Source organism: Haliotis rufescens, unplaced genomic scaffold, assembly GCF_023055435.1.
Source record: "Haliotis rufescens isolate VD_foot unplaced genomic scaffold, xgHalRufe1.0.p SCAF_2, whole genome shotgun sequence".
Classification (NCBI taxonomy): domain Eukaryota; kingdom Metazoa; phylum Mollusca; class Gastropoda; order Lepetellida; family Haliotidae; genus Haliotis; species Haliotis rufescens.
In genome coordinates this window covers 18,534,136-18,555,639 of record NW_025963890.1, presented here as the reverse complement: position 1 = coordinate 18,555,639, position 21,504 = coordinate 18,534,136, and the positions used below count along the sequence as shown (strand labels likewise).

Here is a 21,504-nt window from a genome sequence, read left to right as displayed (position 1 = left end):
CTTTCAAACTTCAACGTAAGGCGTAGTGATTCTCTTTGGTGCTGTATATTATATATCTATTACTACACTCAAAAATATTCAGCTTACATTGTGGTATGAGTATGTTTGTGGCTGTTACATCTATTTACACTGTATTCATAAATGTAGTTTTGAAATTTTTATTATCAAAGGAAGCTTTGTTGTTGAAGGTCTTTAGCTATTGTTCATACATCTTGTATCGCCAACCCACGCCACGCCCAATGGCCGTTTCATAAGCATATGTTGCAATGTTAGATAAACATAATGACTAATAGGTCGACGGTAAAATCATCTCAAGATATTGTTAATACATCTTGTATCGCCCTGCCAACACCACGTCAATCCCACGTCTTAAGGCCGTGCCATAACTATACCTAGCAACGTGAGATAGGCATATATGTTATTGGATATCTCAGTAGTCTTCGCATTTGGTGACACAGCTTCAGTACTGCATTACCTGGAACATTTCCCTGATTCTTCGTAGAACACTGCGATTTGACAAAAGTCTTTATCCATCCCTACCAAAAATCGTACTGACTATGGCATCTAACCCGACTAACACGACACAGATGAATGATACGTTCACAGTGACGGTCATTAACCTGCTCTCTTGCAAACTCTCCTCAAGGATAACGGATGACATGAGGACACAGTTCCAGGTGTTGTACCAGGCCAGAATACAGGAGACACTGCAGGGTCGAGGCATCTACAGCACGGGGACTATAGGCGTCTCAGTGGACTACAAGATGGTCACATATAATCCTTGGGACAAAGATGGAACAACCCGACGGAAGATCATCGAAGACGGCGATGCCTTTATCATACTTTTTGACTTGGCAGCGCTTGATGCAGCAACACAACTACACCAGGAGATAAGGAGTGAAGACCGCCGCAAATTCATACCCGTCGTCCTGAAAACTGTCTATCCAGAACACATTGGGATGTGTACGCTTCCTGAATGTTCTCAGGAATCTCATCCGGGTCCCACTTCTTCCTCTCTGGCGGATGCCTTCGAGAACCTGTCCATCGTTGTGGAAACTGAGGTAGGCAGTATTGTTCCCCCAAACAGAGCAAGAAGTTACACAAGGCCCTCCAAGTATAAGAGACTTCGACAAAACATAATTCGAAGACTATCATTATGGTGAAAAATGATAATTTGGTCATTTATTACTACATCATGTAAAACAATGAAACTTCTCTATGTATTTTTTGAGTGATCATATACATACTGTACAGAAAGTTTTAAAGTTTATTAGATCCCGAAAAATATGTACTCGTGATGTCAAACACTAACCAACGTGACATGATTATTAGACTAAGAGTGAGTGAGTGAGTTTGGTCTTACGCCGCTTTTAGCAATAGTCCAGCGATATCATGGCGGGGGACACCAGAAATGGGCTTCACACATTGTACCAATGTCGGGATTCGAACCCGGGTCTTCGCCGTGACGAGCGAACGCTTTAACGACTAGGCTACCCGACCGCCCCTATTAGACTAAGAGAGAAATTTAAGGTATCCCCGTGAAAAACCGGGTTAGATTAGGTCTTTAGCAACCGATGCTTGCCCTAAAAGGCAACTATGCTTGTCGTACGGTATCAGGTGGTCAGGCTCGCAGACTTGGTTGATTCATATCATCAAATCCCAATTGAGTACATCAATGCTCAGGATGTCAATCACTGGATTGTCTCGTCCTGACTAGATTATTGACAGACCGCCGTCAAGTAGCTGGAATATTGCGGTGCGGCGGCGTAAACAACAAACAAACAAACAAAATTCAGGTAAATGAAGGTCGATGGTTGGGAATAGTTATCACTACGCATATGTCTTGTATTTAAACTTAGAATTTAAACAGAATATTTCTTACCGAACATGTATATCAATACTCAGCCCTGAATAAGTTGTTTAATGATGAAAATGATGCTTTCTGGAAATTGTGAAATATTGCAAAAGAAACTAAGTAAATTTGTGCTATGCTAAGAGACAGATAGTTACGCAGGTTTACCATGATGTGTTCAAGATTTGTATAAATTATACATTTATGTAAATATTATGTATCTGGGCCAGTGGCCTCATACGAAAGAAAGACATGACTTGACTATAGATAGGATCTTATAGCCGTGTGAAGTGGCTGGAATTGTGAGCGGTGATACGTTTGGACTATGTGTCATATTGATACTTGAACTGGAAATAAATGCAGTCATATTTTGTTCAAAGTGTTGTTTTTATTTTTTGCTTTAACGTGAAATGTGTTGTATACATGGTTGGTTGGGTGGTTGGTTTGTTGTAAACGCCGTAGTCAGCAATATTCCAGCTATATGACGACGGTCTGTAAATAATCGAGTCTGGACCAGACAAACCAGTGTTTACTATCTTGAGCATCGATCCACGTAATTGGGATCGATGACATGCATCAACCAAGTCAGCGAGCCTGACCACCCGATCCCGTTAGTCGCCTTTTACGACAAGCATAGTCGCCTTTTACGGCAAGCATGTATACATGGAGTTTATTTGAGAGAGATATCAAGTTTTTTTAGACGCTTCCTTCAATTCCAGCATTTCTACAAGACAGTTTGCTGAATTATAATGGGGAGTTCATTTCAAATTGTGCCGTAGCCTCGGGGCCTTAACAGTGTGAACATATGATGCATTCTTTGATGCCTCGCATCATGGTTTTCCTTGTTTGCATTTCAAGGCAGCCTGCGGAACTTCCCGGGGACCTATGTTCTTACCCCATCGTGTATTATAAAGGATACGAGATGGAATATATCATTGGGAGTGTTGACCTATCGTCATAGTAATTTCATATTGAACCAAAAAAATATAGTTACATAACCGATCCCTCATGACAAGTGTAAGGGGCGTTATATCATCATCCTGAATCCTCACAGGTATTATACAAAGTTCCAGCTGTATGATGACCTTCTGTAAATAACCGACTCTGGACCAGATGAACTAATGATTGATATTATGAGCAACGATCAGAGATAACTCTTCGCAAACATTTGTTTCAGCAGCATACATCTGACACCAACATTTCAATTCTGAAAATCACACCATCCGTCCCCTGAAAGATAGGATATTAGAGAAATTATGCCATCCATGTAATAGCCTTAAATGCCGAACCAGGTTTAATTCTGTGAAAACATTTGATTTTACAATTGTGTTCACCACCATCTCATGCGACAAGCGACACCATCCCGAAGGGAAAGCTTTATTCCTTGATCTAAGGGGATTTTGTTACAAAACGTGGTGACCACAGATATATCTTCAGAGATCCCGGTCAATTTATCAAAAATGAAAGCCAATGCCATCTGAAGTTTACTGAGAAAACAATATGTGAAATGCTTGACTTCGTCATAGATTACATCTATGTAATATTTTGGGCAAAGACATTGAGGCAAGAAGGAGGCATCAATTGTGTCCCCTTCTTGTTGACCTGTTTCTTTATCAGAATTTCTGCTCGGATTGGAAAAGTCAGAAGGAGGTAATTAGGCCAAGAAGTTTAACTCAGGCTCCAGATATAATGATGATCTCATATATTTCAATTCCATCAAATAGTCAATTCCCTTGATTTCATCTGAACTAGAGACAGAGGAGACCCGTGGGACCGCCTGATCTGTTTCATTTAGATCTATGCATAAAGATTCATGGTGACAAAACACTCTACATAAGACTGTATGGTAAGAGGGATGACTTCAACCTTCCAACAGTCAGCTGTCCCTATTCTGTTCTTTGATTTCCTTTTTTGCTTCCATGGCTCTCCGGCGTTACTTCCATTGAAAACACGTGGTCAAAGTTTAAACCTTTATTTTGAGGTGTTTATGCAATACAGAAGCATATGAGAATATCGTAACTTTTAAGTTTCATTGCCTGAATTAAAATTCTCTTCATAGATTCACAGACTCATAGCTTCGTAAAAACACCATATGGCTTCATTGTAGCACAAGACATTTCGTTAATTACGTTAATTTCGTTTTCTTGCCAAGTTTGGTTCTGCCCAACATGGCGTTCGTTCGTTCGTTACACTCAAGGAAGCTTATTTTCAGAAGAGTTCCAAAAGGGAGTTAACTCTAGGGTTATCGAAACACTCGTAAAAACTTCTGCTACACTCCCCTCAGAAATTAGGCATTCAGACTAATTTATATCAAAACCAATTTTACAACACAACAATACTAGAAGGCATAAAGGAAATACTTTCAAACATTTAGAGGGCTCAAACCAGTTCTTACATCAATTTCTTATCTTGAAATATGATAGACCATACGAACCATGTTCAAACAATGTCAATGCATAATAATAAGTGATTGAGTGAGCCTGGTTTCACGCCGCCCCCAGCAACATTCCAGCAACATCACGACGGGGAACCAGAAACGGGCCTCACACACCGCACCCAAGCGAACCTGGGTTTCTTCGGCGCGACGAGCGAACGCTGGCTCCCTGGCTAATAAGTGAACATCATTAAGATGATTAACACATCACAAGGTCAATATATCAATCACATCAGGATTGGATTGTTCCCAAATTATGACGCACAATCTTAAACAGTCCATATTTAGGTCGAGCAATATTCCTGCAGTTCCAGCTATTGGTCTCTACATTTCACAACTTTTGAGATACAATCGAGCATGCTTTCTAAAAGGAGAGCGTCATAAGACTCTTGCTCAGAAGTTTTTTGACCAAGGTGACAACATTCAAGGCCTCAGTAAAGCGTTAATTTTTTTATGGTGGACATGTGGAGGACATTTCCAAATGTGACGCATCAGTGACTAGAATGATGTCCTATGCCGCTCCCTATATTGACTTGTACCGTATGTTCCCGTGTTGTATCATGTGAACAATTGACTTGCCTTTGCGTGTGTTTTTTATGAGTGCCATCGGTGATGCAGGATACACTCACTGGTTTGTAGATCGAGTTGATTTTTTTGGGTATTTTTTATCAATGTTATGTGTTGTTGAAGGGTAACATGTTGGCTGACTTGTGATGCTTAGCAGCGAAACGGATACGCCAGGAAGCGGTCAATTTAAACGTGTTTCTATTTCTTTGATTCCTACAAAAATAGCAATGCATACAGAGCTGAGTGTGTGAAACGCCCTTTGATCTTGTCATTGTGAATAATTCAAATAACAATTTATGTCTGTAACTAGCTTTTTACGACTAACACCCTGTTTGGGTACCATAAACGTCGACTACCTACTTGTTCAGGAGCTGGGCAAGGGATAAGTCCCATATGTTTGTTCAAGCAATATTCACCCGTACATCCAGCATTCGTTTACTTAAAAATGTAAAATAAACAATTGATAAATAGAATATTGTCTAATTTGTCCAATTTCACATTTAACATTGCCATGTATATATTGCACAGTCCAACTAACGTGAAACAGCATTGTGATGATAGTTCACTGGTTTCTGGTTGGCAATAAGTTGTCTAGGTTTTGATTTGCAGTATTTGAATGAATTTGTACATATTTGGAATCCACCCTCGAGGTGATTTGGTTTTTTCCCCGTTTTGCGGTATTTTCCTATTTAGATTTATTTTTGTGATAAGGTATCGACTAAAGTATTAAAGTTGCTTTGTTGACTTTACTTTCCCTTAAAGTATTTTTTCAACTACCAGTTATATATATCAAGTGATGTGGCCAGATTTGAACAGCAGTCTATAACAGCGCATGGAGATTTCCAGGTTTTGTACTAAAACTAGAGTTATCAGCCCTTGTTGTGTACACGGACATGGCAGGTTTAATCATTCTAGAAGTTTCGAAAAGGCTGTCTGTACCTCCAATAGAGCGACTAGAGGGCGACCTGCCTTGGTTCTGATTTCCTTGTCAAGAGTTGCATCTTTGGAAACATATAAAGAGGATATTATATGAGTGTTCATGTTATACTGTGTTTACGAAACGAGTGTCTAAATTCCGGTATTTCCCGCGCGAGAGCTATAATATTCTATATATTACCAAATTTGAGTGTTTACCTATAAGGACGGCAAGCCGCAACAGCAGCGGAACCACAAATTGTCGAATGACGCAACAATCTTCAGTTATGACGTCGTTTCTAGTGTGACGTCATTTCGACCAACGTCAATAATGCCGTCGGGATGACGGAAACAATATACTGTTGTCTCGTGACGTGATATGACCCTAGGGCACAAATAATTTTTATGAACTCCGATGTTTGCCCTCGATGGTATAATGAGTGAGTGAGTGAGTTGGGTTTAACGCCGCTTTTAACATTATTCCAGTTATATCACGGCGTGTCAGCGGAGGAAAGCCCGAAGTGATGCATGTCTGAGACGTTTACCACTTCGGTGAAACCCACGAGCACGGGTATGGTGCTGACAAACCTAGAAACATAATTGGGGCGAACCGGGATTCGAACCCACAATCATAGGTTTCTGGCGTGCCCAAGGGACGCAACTCTGCACAGCGAATCGCAGCGCCTTAGACGACTGGGCCACCCGTGCCCCCGATGGTATAATGAAACTTATTTGGAAACATTGAATTCTTGCAAGCTTCAAACACTATTCTGGATTCATAACCTGAGACAGGCTTCTTTCAAGACATTCAACATTCGTGAGTGCACTAACATTAATTCTAGAAATTTGCACTAGTCCTATAGTCCTTGCCAAACTGCCCAATAGTTAACATACGGACGAGTAGAAATTTGCCGTTTCTAAGGATTTTGCTATATGTTATCATTGTAAGGACTTGTGGATTGAAACTGTTCCTTATTGCTGCTGCCACTTATCTGATCCATGTATTACCTCTTTAAGTTGTAAACCTAGAACTGTGCGTTTAAATATGATTACTGACTATTCCTTGATCTTGTGTGGCCATGAACTAATTTTACAATTTAGTTCTGTTCGTTTCAACTCGGAAATCCTCTAGTAACATCAGGCTGCGGGTAAAATATTTACAAGGCATTGATACGGACTATTTAAGAGACTTCGGCAGATGTGGACAATGTTGCAATGACAATAAGTGCTGACGATTAAGTAAATTTTGTAATCATTTCTATTAATGAGGCAGTATTACCTGTGACAAGCATTATCGATTAAGCACATAAAACCATGCATGTGACGTAGGTATTTTATTATTCCATTGTCCTTTGGCTTTGGTTCACATCTAAATTGTGGGAAGCCTGAAGACCTTGAACATCTGTCATACCAATGGTCATACCTGTGACATATTTCTAGATATCGATACCGAAAGTGCGTCGCTATGGTATGCAGCTGTGCAGCGTCAGGACATAAACAAACACTTACGTTTTTTATACCAATTGTGTGATTAGCGAGTGATACCTATATACTCTTTTGGCGAACACCTGGTGTCATCACTGATTTTAATCCATTGATCCATTCATTTATTTTTCGCCGCTATTTTGCCTTTTACGTCAAAATCGGTTTCGTCGGATAATCGAGATTGGTTATTCTCTAGCATTGACTTTCTATATTTATTAGAACCACTTTACCCTGTTAATGTTCAGTGAATACGCCAGACTGATCACCCAGTATATTCCTAACGTGGTAATAACATATACTGCACCCCTGCAGCCGTCTGCACGTGCACCATGCGCTGATGTCAATTCCGCGCAGCCGGACACCCCCACCCCACCCCAACCCCCATGGACATAATTTAGAATTTAAAATAGTGTTGAAATTGTTATTTTAGATTTAGGTTTTATAACATGTTTGATAGTCTAAATTGTTAAATTGACAACTTACCCCCAACCCCTGTTATGTTTGATTGTACATAAGTCATACATTTGTACACAAACGTGTTACTTATGAAACGTCACGTGACGGCAGACATAATAATGATGATTGAGAAGTTTTGTTTCAAAGTGGATACAGCCATACAATTAAGGGATTGACTGCAAGAATCGTAAGGAGCCTTGCACGACGATAGACACTTTTTCGCAGCAAATTGATTGATTTTTCCTTCTCAAAACGCCACTACTCTCTTCTTTCCCTTAGCCCTTGCTTCTCTGATGTTCTTCACACAATCCTGAAAACGTAATACTGATTTTATTGAAATAATGAGATGAAACTCAACAGCTTTACAACTACTGACTGACAATCCCAAGTCCTAGTTATTCCTCGTGTTTCACCCTTGAGTGTAGATCAATGCCGAAGTCGTGAAGCTGATGAAAAGTCAGATAATAGTTAACATACTTTGAATGATAAGGGTAATGCTGTTTATATATAAACAAAGTATCGAATACACCACACACAAGACATGCACTAACTAAAACTCTCACTTTAAACCAAACAATGTAACGCCGCTTTTAACAGTATTCCAGTTATATCACGGAGTGTCAGCTTAATGTGGGAGGAAAGGCCTCAAACGTTTACCACTTCGGTGAAACCCACGAGCACGGTATGGTGCTGACAAACTTAGGAACATTATCGGGGCGAACAGGGATTCGAACAAATGGATATAAATGTTCAATAACCAATATATATAATACATATAACCAATACATCAACACACACATACACATGTTGATTGTAGTTGCAAACCATGCTACTGATTAAGTTACCGACAATCAGTTTCGTGCGCTTATAAACACACTACCTACTGAGAAATCAAACTATCATCGAACATCAGGGCCCCGTTCCACAAAGCGATCTTAGGGCTAAGTTGATTGTAACTCACTAAGTACGCGATCTTAAATTTTGGTTACGATCGGCCGCCCGTTCCACAAAGCAATCTTAACTAAGAGAGTTGTAAGTTAAGATCAAAATGCTAAGTTGCTCCGGACCAACTTAGGATCGCTAAAATCGATCTTAAATATTGTACCATAACAACAAAGATGGCGTATGTTGACTTATTATTATATCAGATAACATTCTGACAGTCCACAGCTCACTTACTTGTTAGCGATGTCCTCCCATATGCTGCCTTTCAGCTTATTGGTGACGGTAGAGCTGAATGAGGAATTCAGTGTCGTGTGGTGAACAGCCACCTCATCAACAAGGACAGCGATCTCGCTTGCTGAAAAATTGCTGCGACGAACGTGTTTGACGCCGACAGAGGTCTGCGATTCGGCCATATTTCGACAATGCGTCGTCTGCTAAACATGACCAAGGGAGGCCACTCTTAGGGAAACTTTCGTATCTTCATGGCTGAAGATTCCGATCTTTGTTAAGATCGGCTACTTAAGAACTTGTAAAGTTACAATCGCCCTAAGATAGCTTTGTGGAACGGGCGTAAACTTTAGCTAAGACGATTTTATAATCGACGTAAGTCTCTAAGATTGATTGTAGATACGATCGCTTTGTGGAACGGGACCGGCCAAAACTTCCCCACAGTCCCAATCTATCTACACTAGGTGTTCATATCATCGGTGTATCTGTACCCTCAAAAGTGTCGTCTTTAATATCCCAAGTGTCATCCAGTCTAAATATTCTTCGGATAAAGATGGTAAGAATACTTTTCACTCACAGGGACTCTGAAGAACATAGATCAATTCTGAATCATCCGTTACCTATTTCCATTGAGAATCACGTGTAATATTCTTCTATTCTCCTTAATGTATTTAACATTCATTCCTTCACTCATTTCTTTCTTAGAAGATGAGTGCCATTCAATATTGATATGTTTTAGGCATTTATTGCTCCGGTTTTGGCATTTCCAAATATATATATTTCAAATGTTATTGATGATTGATGACAAACGTTGTCAAAATATATTCATAATTCAAATGTTTTCAGAAATGCTTTCCTGATATTTATGCCCACTGAACAAAGTATGTGATCTGGACTACCAATTGTGGGACTTCCATTTTTTTATTTGAAATGCATCGGTGGCTAGGTGGGTAAGGTCGCTGATAAGATGCCTTCGTCCGAGAAGTGTGGGTTTGAATCCCGGATGGGACACAACCCCCACAAAATACTAGGATTTGTACTTTACTAAGAAAGTCTGATCACAAACATAACATATGCCACATTTTACCACTTTCTGAAAGGCATTGTATATATATAAACGTAACATACTGCTTAAATCACACAAGTGTGTTATCTCTCTGTGCGTCGTAGATGTGGCCTTTGCCCAGACATATGTGATAGTCCTGAGTTGTTTTAACAAAAAAATCAAAACCATAGAATGAGTCTCGATTATCTGCCGAAACAGATTCCATTGGGCGTGAAAGACAAACTAGCGGTGACTATTTATATGACTGGATCATTGAAAAAACGAGATGTCCTGCCCTACCTATAGCACTCGCCATCCACACGATTTGCATGAAACAGAAAGTGTTTGTTTGTGGCCTTATGTTGCATGTACAGCAGTGCACAGTATCGACGCACTTTTGGTATTGTTATCTATAAATATGTCACAGGTATGACCTTTGTTATGACAGATGTTCCAGGTCTTCAGGCTTTCCTCAAAATTGATATGAACCAAAGCCGAAGGACAATGGAATAAGAAAATAGTTATGTCACATGCATGGTTTTAAACACTTAAATTCGATGTGATTGTCACAAACAATATTTTCTCATTAGTAGATATGATGAAAAAAAATTACTTTGACCGCGAGCACATATTATTATAGCAACATTGTCTGCAGCTGCCAAAGTCTCCTACACAGCACCATACCCATGCTCTTATCTTTCACCAAAGTGGCAGACAGCTATAATCTCTATAACATTTAATTTTTTTAAACAATATTTAACTCGTTACTACTAAAGCCCCGGGTTTGTTCCGCTCATTTATAATGAAGTTGTAAAAGTAGTAGATTGATTCACTGACGCTTTAGGTGTTATCGAAAACTAGGGGTGTATCTACAATGAATGCGAATGTTAAAACTCTGAAGCGTTATCTAAAACGCGCCATACGGCTATCTTTTCCCTGTCAGATGTTAAGGGATGGTCATGATTTTATCCTAGAAAGGGCACAAGGGCACAAGTATTCAACACATGTAAAAGTGAGTTTCTTATCGGGCATAAATATATAAGAAATATAATTACATAAACGTAAAGTATACACCAACACGGCCATGTGTACGGTGTTGACAAGGCAAATGATCAAGAACTTTCATTCACATAACTGAAATATAGCTTTGCAAATAAGAAATCAGATAAATGCAGTTACTTACAGTGTTCATGGATATTTTGACAAACATTGAATGAGTGGGTTTGGTTTACGTCACTTTGAAAAGTATTTCAGTTACAGCAAGGACGTCAGCATGATGTGGGAGGAAAGACCGAAGTGATGCAGGTCTTAGACGTTTACCACTTTGGTGAAACCCACGATCACAGGTTTGGTGCTGACAAACCTATAAACACAATTAGGGCGAATTATTGAATCGAACCCACGACCGTAGGTTACTGGCACGAATTGGGACGACTTTGACGACTGGGCCTACATTGTCCGTTGACAAACAATCACAGTGTTACTGGAGAGGCGATTACTTGGCATCCATACTACTATTGTAGAAAGTCAGAGAAATTACGGGGAATACTGGTGTAATAAATCTCTGCGAAGCCTTTAGCAAGTGTATTCTTTCTGTATAGAAATGGTTGTCCCCCAATTCCTCTAGCACAAACGTGTATGTACGATCCTGCAACTCCACGTTCGGCATATAACATATGAAGGAATTTGACGTCAATATGCTGTTGTAACCATTCCAGCAGCCTTGATCTTAGATCGACTAATTATCTATATAATTCATTATGTAGTTGCAATAATTTGAAATACTGTCAAACAAAACGTATACTATCAAAGCCTATATAGTCATAACAATGGTATATACATAAATGAATTTACTTACATGTGGCTGAAACGTACCATCATTTATAAACATGCCTGTAACGATCCAACTGTTTTAGGCACAGTTAATCACTGTTTACTTTCCACTTCAGTTCCCTTGTAACATATTAATTAATCATAATGAACCACAAATATTTTTATGAAAGCTCGACATTTTCACCTCTCGAATACCGTCACAATAACAAAAATGTTCTTAGAACTGATTTATCCAGTGACTATTGATGACAATTTGTACAACCTAAACTACTCGCTTAACTTCAGCTAACTACCTTACAAGTACCATTGAATTGAGTTGGATTACGAAAAATAAACAACGACAGACAGTGATGATGAAGTTGCTTCTGTTCCTCGTCCCTCCTGTAAGGGCAGGTGAAGAAGTGAGGGTACAGGTCAGTCGAGGGGTTAACTTTTAAGTCAATGTTAATGATTCAACCTCACTCTTTGGTGGTACTATTGCGTTTGCGGACAGATTTAACCAATAACCAGGGAGGAATAAACACATTTGCATAATAACATTAACGAGGTAATTATCTGGTTTATTCTCATTGGGAAGACAACAGTCAGGGCATTAAAAGTCACTAATTTCCACAAGCAAAACATTGGGAACGTCAAAATAACGAACTGAATCCGACATAATTTTTGTCACTGATGCGTCAAATATGGAAATATCCTCCACATGTCTGCAATAAAAGTTTCCGAAAGCCCATCTAAGAGCTTGAATTTTGTAACCCTGGTCAAACAACTTTTGAGCAAGAGTCGCATGCCGCCTTTGAAATCATTGTAGAAAAAGCATTCTCGATTTACCTCAAAAGTTGTGAAATGTAGACGCCAAAGGCTTGAGCTGCTGGAACCGCTAGACACGAATGAAAAGTTGTCCATTGGTAAGCTAAAGCCATCCCTCCTAAAGTATTGGGCACAAAAGTCTGACTACTGCAAGTTTGGCAGTCGAATATTGGTGATATTGTCGTTTGAAAAGAACATTGTTAATTGGTTGGACGTTTTCTTTTAGCAATGTATAATTCCTACGATCCACACTCAAATCGACTGAATTTGATAAGCTGTAGTTTAACCTCAGCAACACATATGGCCATCATGAGTCAAACAAGTGAAACTACCGTTATGATATAAAAATTACCCAAGAGAAGTTTGAAAACGCCATTGGAGTCTGTTATCTATTTATACGTCATAGACCTGCCCTTTGCCCAGACATAAGTTAAGTGGTAGTCCTCTATATTTGGAAGATATGGTTCATTCCAAACAATTGTGTTATACATAAGATACCCTAAAGTCTTTTATTCCCAAGTCATTTTATGCAGGAGTTGTATGATAGTGAGAACGCGTCTACATGGATAGCATATGTTAATTCATTTTTAAAGACTAACATTACTCCACAATCTGCATGAACCTACGCTGACATCGCGGACTGGGCCATCACGTGATCCGAGATAAGTGTTAAATTACGAGAGAATTGCAGACAGTTAGCAGTGCTGGTATACCGTTGTATATCCAACACATGACATAGAGAGGATAACGATGCACGGACAACCATTACTGTTGTTTTTCCTTCTGCCATCCTATGTTTCAGGACTGATCCTTCCATTGACAAAACCAGACGGCAGTGCTGACCTTACCAGCGTTCTGAGTCACGTCACACTTCTCGAACAGACTGTTGACAACCTTCAGAAAAACACTGTTCAGTTACAGACAGATCTGCAGGTAACAAATGACAAGCTACAAACTACACAGACTGATCTACAGACAACGAAGAAAGACCTGCAGAATACACAGACTGAACTAGCCGCAAGTGAGGCAAAGCAACAATCTGCAGATGCGGACATTTTGTCTCTCAGAAATGACGTGTCCACATTAAAGACGGAACTCGTTCTCGTAAAATCAAAACTGCAAAATGTCAGTCCGGTAGTTTCCAGCCCGAATGTGGCTTTGAATGTTTCCATCCTCGATTCTTTGAGTCATGATGTCAAAGCCAATACGGCTGATGTAAAGGCCTTAGGTCTGGAACTGAAATCGGTACACAATGACTTAAACGCCACGGCTTCAACTCTGTTAGGGTTCCAGTCAGATCTTCACAGTTTTAAGTTTAATGTGTCCTCTGTACTGACAACTATTAAAGGGTGATTACGACGACCTAAAGTCTCATGTGGACTTAAATGTGCATAATAAAGTAACCTCGAATTCAGCAAACGTAACGACCCTACAGTCGGACGTGAATGTGTTAGCCAAGTTAGACATCCTGAACACAACAGTGTATGCAGTGCAATCAGAAGCCCGTCGGTTGACGGAAAATATTTCCTCTATGGTACAACTCCTTGAACACAAGCAGCTGGTGGAAAACATGGACACGCAGTCGGTGAAGACTCTGGCACAAGACACGTCCATTCAACTGAAACTGTTGGAGAAAGATGTTAATGCAACTTCCTTTGATGTTGGCCATATCAAACAGAATCTCCACTCAATGGATGCAGATCTCCACGTGGTACAGAATGATGTCACGATGACGCGCTCTGAGATACAGACGATGAAGCAAACCATGTCTGATATCGACAAAAATTCTACTGCTGTGAAACAGGCCCTGGCACAGGTGGCTCAAACTATGGGTAAGATTCTCACTAATTTGGACTTTTTTATTGAAATGCCCACATTTCTTGTTTTTTTATGACAAAGAAACATAGTTTACAGTTGCAATTCATCCCTCAGTCATGCCTGGATCCGCTTATAGCGGTTTAAATCTCAGATACACCCAAACTACAATCATTGGTTGATTGGTATGCATCACATAGGTGTTCGTTGGTTCCACCAAAATGGTAAATGACTATAAATGTTCAGTAGCCAAAATATATATACATGTTAATTTGTTTCTTTGATTTTGTAAGGAATGAAGTGGTGGTACTTGTTTATTTGGATCTAAGTTGTGTCACACAAATCCAGGAGGTAGTGTGTTTCTATCGACTAATTATCAATTCATTAATTTCATTATGAAACTATTATCTGAAAATTAATTTGATAAATATACTTTTCAAAAAAGTAACACAATACTGATATTTTTGTCAATAAAAACAAAATTAGCTGACCAAGAGGTGCAAAATGAAGAGGTTTAATGTGTTATTGTGTCAGTGACAAATTTCCCGGATCAAAATAATCACAAAAAGGAAATACAAACCACAAGTCGGTAAAAACGCGCCCAGTGCATTAACAAAAGAGCCATGGAGCTGCACGCACTACACGTGCATCAGCACTATGAACGGTATTAAAGTACAGGGTTTTTGATTGCCTGGCATCTGCTTCAATCGAACAGTGACAACATGCCAATAATAACAGAAGTGCAAAGAAATAACGTCATCAGCCGCTTGCAGGCCGGGGAATCCCGATCAGCTGTAGCCAGGGTTTTCAATGTAGCGCCCAGCACCATCACAAGGATGTCGGATCAGTTTCAACAGCATGGGTCAACACGTGATCGGCAAAGGTCGGGACGACCAAGAGTCACCCCCGCCCAAAATCCCTACATCCGACTGTGCCACCTACGCGAAAGGACGACCATAGCAACCTCAGTCGCATCCCAAATACCCGGACTGCGCAGAATCTCCGACTAGACCGTACGAAACCGTTTAAGAGCAGCAGGTCTACAAGCAATACGTCCTGTTTGACGCGTCATATTGAGTCGACAACATCGTCAACAACGACTGCATTGGTGTCGTCAACACCGGGTATGACGTCAACTGCGATGACCTCAACTGACGAATCAAGATTTCTCCTCCGTCGAGGGGGTGGAAGAGCACGGGTCTACAGACGTCGGGGAAAACGTTACGCCAGAAACTGCGTTAAGGAAGTGGACAGGTTTTGTGTGTGTAGCGTTATGATGTGGGCGGCTATCTCTCATCATGGCAAGACAGGTTTGGTCCATATCCAGGGCAGTCTTACGGCTCAACGATACATGAACGAAATTCTCCTACCACGCGTCCTCCCAATTGAAGCCAACGGCAACGGTGTATTCCTGAAGGACAACGCTCGGCCGCATACAGAACGGATCACACGAGCCTGTCAACACAACAACAACGTTGATGTTCTCCCCTGCCCCTCCAGATCCCCGGATTTGAACCCGATAGAGCACCTGTGGGATGAACTGGATAGACGGCTACGCCCACGTTAACCACAACCCCAGACGTTGCAGCAGTTGGCTTTTGCGTTGCAGTCCGAGTGGGCTACCATTCCCCAGGATGTGATTTGCATACTCGTCTATTCCATGGGCAGGAGATGTCGGCCGCTATCGATTCCAACGGGGGACATACGCGTTATTGATAATAGCTGACCTTCACCTTGGACTTTTTCTATATACCGATAGCTGAGATGACTAAAATCACCCAGTGTTCTCTCCACAACATTTTGGCTCAATACCTTGTCCGGTTCCTCGTATAAATACGTATATATATATATATGGAAATATATGGAAAGGAAGAACGTGTTGTTCAGTTTACTTATCTGGTCAGTGGTTATATATCATAATATTACATATATACCGTTAACCTATTGTAATGAACGCGCTGGAATGTATGACGTTTTGACAGTGAAAAATTAGAGTCATGGAAGTGTTCAGTGGTGGCCGCCATATATTCGTTTAAATGTATTTGTGAATCATTTCCCTTCCTTAGTTCTCCAGTAATCAACCGTTTAAGTTAATATATAATCTGTTATTTGTTTAGAAGTAAAGGGATGTAAGTAATGAAAAGAAGCTATGATACGTTTATCAGTATTCCAGTTCTGTTAGGTACAGTGTAACTGATAATGGGAAATCAGTCATACAGCACCCGTCTCTGGAACTAACATGTTCTGGGCACAGTGGGGTGATGACGAGGATAACGTTGCTGAGTACGTCAGTATTTATAAGCCGACAATATAAAAGGATGGAAACGCGCCCAGTGCATTAACAAAAGAGCCATGGAGCTGCACGCACTACACGTGCAGCAGCACTATGAACGGTATTAAAGTACAGGGTTTTTGATTGCCTGACATCTGCGTCAATCGAACAGTGACAACATGCCAAGAATAACAGAAGTGCAAAGAAACAATTGCAGGCCGGGGAATCCCGATCAGCTGTAGCCAGGGTTTTCAATGTAGCGCCCAGCACCATCACAAGGATGTCGGATCAGTTTCAACTGCATGGGTCAACACGTGATTGGCAAAGGTCGGGACAAACCCGATGAAAACAATGAGAAAACCATTTCCATACTTATAAGACATCTCAATTGTGTTTATGAATCACTATCAAATAGTGATGATGCCAGGTGTTTGCGAGAAGGCGGGCGTATCCTGCCCAACCGCCGGCACCCGTCAAAAACACATGCAAAGGCAAGTCAATTGTTCATCTGAAAAAACACGGGAACATATAGTTTAAGTCAAACTAGGGAACCGTCCATCCTGTAACGGCGGAAGAAGTAAGGGCCGAGGTCAGAGGAGCAGATGACATATTTGGTACTGGTGGTGTCCAATTGTCGCACATCGGCACTATTTAACCAATCAGCTTTGAGAGAATAATAACCACTGATAGCATTGTTGGTTTTGAACATGCGGTTTATCCTCATTGTTAACATAGGATTAACGGTAACTGCGTTTTCACAAAATAAGGGAGCACTGACGCGACCTGGTGTAAATTGTTCTCTAGTGAATCATATTTTAGCGGTGGGTATTGTAGCATTTGAACTTCGTTTCGAAGTCGTCGGCTACGTCACTTACGTGAAAGAACCAACACGGCCGCCTCAACAACTACGGTAATACCAGGATTGCGTGGGATATCAGCCCAGACAGTGAGGAACCGTTTACGCGCGGAAGGTATTCGCACTAGACGACAAGTTTGAGGTGTCATATTTAACGGACCTGCATCGTCGGCTGCGACGTCAATGGTGTCAAGGTCACAGAGAATGGTCACAACTGCGATGGAGACTACTTTGGTTTAGTGACGAGTCACGTTTTATGCTTTGCCGTGCGGATGGAAGACGTCGTGTTGCACGAAACTGCATACATGAAGTGGACTGATTTGGTGGTGGTAGTGTGATGATGTCGGCAGCCATCTCCTGCACAAGTAGATTTTGCTACAAGTTCTTGAGAATTTAACGGCACAACGTTACACGGATGAGATTCTTCGGCCCCCACCTCCTTCCTATTATGCAACAAACACGTCATTTTCCAACGGACAACAGCCTTTTTTCAAGAATCCCAACATCCAGGTCCTGCCATGGCCCTTCAGGGGATTTATGGGATGCACTGGATCAACGACTGCGTGTACGTCAGTAACAACCACAAAATGTCCGACAGTTGGCACAAGCCCTGCAGGGTGTGGGTGAACATTCCTCCCCAGACCAAAATTCGGGATCTGATTGCTTCCATGGGACGACGATGCCAGTCAGTTTTGGACAGTTTGGTGGCCATACAAGATATTGAGAAAAGATTACCTTGGCCTTGTAATTCTACTGTTCCATGTGTACCATGTGGTACCTGGGTCAATGACAAAGATGTGACAGTTTTCAACAATCGATAACCATCTGTTGATTATTTATATGATATATAAAATATACATCTAAAATCACTTTTGCGGGGGGGGGGGGGGGGGGGTTGCAGGGTAATGTGGCATCAGGTATATATATCCGCCGTCTTGCAATGCTTAATAATTCCCTGTGAAGAAGGCAAGATTTTAGAGACGCAAAGAGGGGAAATAATCAGAATGCATCCCACAGGGTTGTCTTGATGAAATCAATGCTGTGAAGGGAATTCCACGGTCAGGACGACCTCCTGTGACGGTGCAGCGTAAAGACTGGGCACACTGCTTCGGTTGGTACGAAGACAGCAATTTGCAAAGATTCCTCCGACAATGGCTACCCGATCGATGTCTGTGCACCAGAACCTTGAGGTACCACTTCAGAGCAGCAGGAATGGTGTCCGGGAGAGTCATCAAACGCCCCCAAACGCAAATTACCATCAGAGGGTTTAGCACGATGGGCTTGAAATCTAAGAACCTGGCGGAAGAGCCATTGTTTGGATGCCACAGACTGACGAATGAGGATTTGGGGGGCACATGAATAGGGCCTATAAACATCCGGGCAACTGTGTCTTATTTTGGAGGCACGGTAATGATTTGGGGAATATCTCACACGATTGCAAGCTGTACCTGGTCACCATGCAAGACAATCTCACAGGTAATCAGTACCTCCGAGATGTCCTGGATACAGTTGCTACTCTCATTTTGACAACCACCCACTCGCCCTAGGACCTCAGTTCATGGATGATAACGCCAGACCCCATCGCTGCCGGGCAGTGACAACCTACCCAAAAAACAACGCTGGCCCGAAATATGCACCAGTGGATTCAGATCTTGAACATCTTTGCGGTCGTATACAGGCACTAGAATTTACTGTACAGAATCTGCATGGAATGAAAGCAATTTTTCATTGGCAGTGACTTCATTTTCCCCTCAGTAGATCCGACGTCTGACTGGGGTGTCGAGACGCAGGGATGTGACCGTCATCCAGGCACGTGGAGTGTTTACTCGCCACTGAACCTTTGAACTACGGGTGTCATCTGGGGACTCAGTGACGTATTTATCCTGAATTCTACCATGACACTGATTTCAATCTGATTGGTCAAAATCAGTGATCTAATTCCGTTTGATACCGCAAAACTAACATGACCCCCTAAGTGGTCTGTTGGTAGAGCGTTTGACATTTTAAGTTATTTCCGAATATCCCATACGTTTTTGAAGTGTTTAATGATTTGTCATCATGAAATAATATTCTCATTATCTGTTAATTGTATCATTGCTATCATTGTATAACTCTAAGCATCGAAACTGTACCCTAATACATTGGAATTGATGGCAATAAATCTATGCAGTAGATAAACGTGTTGGTATCACTATTCGTTATCCTTTACATTCCTAAAATAATTAGTAAAACTAATATATTACGAGACGTAAATTTCCTGACATGACAAAAATGTATGGAAGGGCAAAACGCACTGGTCAGTGGAATTCAGTTAAATATCATAACTTACATATAGGGAGTAAGATAGAACTATAAAACACCCAAGTAACCTGACCGCCTCTAAGGTCCAGTGGAAGGTCGGTGGTTCGATCCCCTGACTGCGTCATACCAAAATGCGTTAAACAATGGCACCTGTTACCCTGTCTGGCGTTCAACATTAAAGGGATGAAACAAGAACGTGTAATAAATGTTCAAGATATAACCTGTTTATAGTAGTTACACAAGTACGTCCTAAAAAGCATAGATGTGATGAAAATAACTGTATATACTTATATCAGTCATGTCACATTATGTTTCTTTGTTTGTTGTTTAACGCCGCACTCAGCATTCTTCCAGCTATATGACGACGGCATGTAAATAATCTAGCCTGGACGAGACAATCCATGGCCAGTGATTCACATCATGACCATCGATCTACGCAAATGGGATACGATAACATGCATCAACCAAATCAGCGAGCATCAACCAAATCAGCGAACTTAGTCGCCTCTTACAAGCATGGGTTGCTGAAAACCAATTCTGACCCGGATCTTCACGGGTCTCTTACATAATGCAAAGCATAAATGATTAGTTACATTGTGTTATTATATTATATTCTTTTACTTCAGCTTCAAAGACCAGAGACGTGGCATTCCAGGCATATTTAAGCGATACACAAACTGTCCAGTCAGACACTTCTCTGATATTTCACCGTGTCTTCCTCAATTCTGGGTCTGGATACAGCAGCACAACAGGAACGTTTACAGCACCTGTCTCTGGAACCTTCATGTTCTGGACACAATTGGATGTTGACCAGGCAGATGTTTCTTTAACCGTCTCTATCCAAAAGTCGGGAACTTCAATAGCAACAGGATGGGTGAAAACAACAACAGATAGTGATGATGAAGTTGTTTCTGTTATAACCGCCAGTCATGTAACGGCTGGTGAAGAAGTGTGGGTCCAGGTCAATTTAACAGCTTTGATATATGGTGCCTCATATTCTCACTTCGGTGGTACTATCTTGTCTGTAGACTGACTTTATCAGCTTGGGGAGAAACATCAACACACTGCCAGACAGCACTGTATGGTATGAACGGCTTATCCTCATTGTGAACGCAACCGACCAGGGATGAATATTGTAGCTGAGTGATCCTCGATATTCAAGTATATCACATCTCCATTGTATTTTGATAAATACCACTGGACACATTCTCAACTTTAATCATTTAAGTCCAAACTCGAATATGTAGCTCTCCAATCAACTATAATGTTCAATAGTTCTTGCATTCAATCATCTTCCCGAGGCAAGAGAGTTTACTGACTTTAAAAGTCCAGTTTCCACCCTTGCCGAACTAGGCTGGAATTACTGGGCTCGATCGTAGCGCCACCAGTGGCTATTACCAGCTATGTCCCTTTTAAGTCTCTCCTATGGACCAATCAGATTCCACCTCTCGTATCACTTGCGTTTGCTTCACACAAAATGGTGGCGCCCGGTCAGGACGATCTGATCGATAATCAATATCTATATTGTGATAAAACGTGTCTTACATCGCGAAATGCATCAAATCACGTGAGCACCTTTTTAAAAACATGAAAAAAATTAGAAATATTTGCTGGCAACGTGTGGGCGGTGCACATGCTTTGCAAATCCTGCAATCGACCGAAATCTGAACAACAGTTAACGAACCGGATTTCG

At 41.1% G+C, this 21,504-nt stretch overlaps 1 protein-coding gene across 1 annotated transcript; it reads left to right on the top strand.

Moving 5' to 3' along the window:
* Positions 1 to 557: 557 nt before the first annotated feature.
* LOC124138798 lies at positions 558 to 21,019 on the top strand. The gene is made up of 5 exons (XM_048399214.1): positions 558 to 1,061; positions 12,569 to 12,665; positions 13,370 to 13,500; positions 13,916 to 14,399; positions 20,438 to 21,019. The coding sequence occupies exons 1-5, from the start codon at positions 558 to 560 to the stop codon at positions 20,842 to 20,844; spliced, it is 1,623 nt and encodes a 540-aa protein (XP_048255171.1). The 3' UTR covers positions 20,845 to 21,019.
* Positions 21,020 to 21,504: the final 485 nt, after the last annotated feature.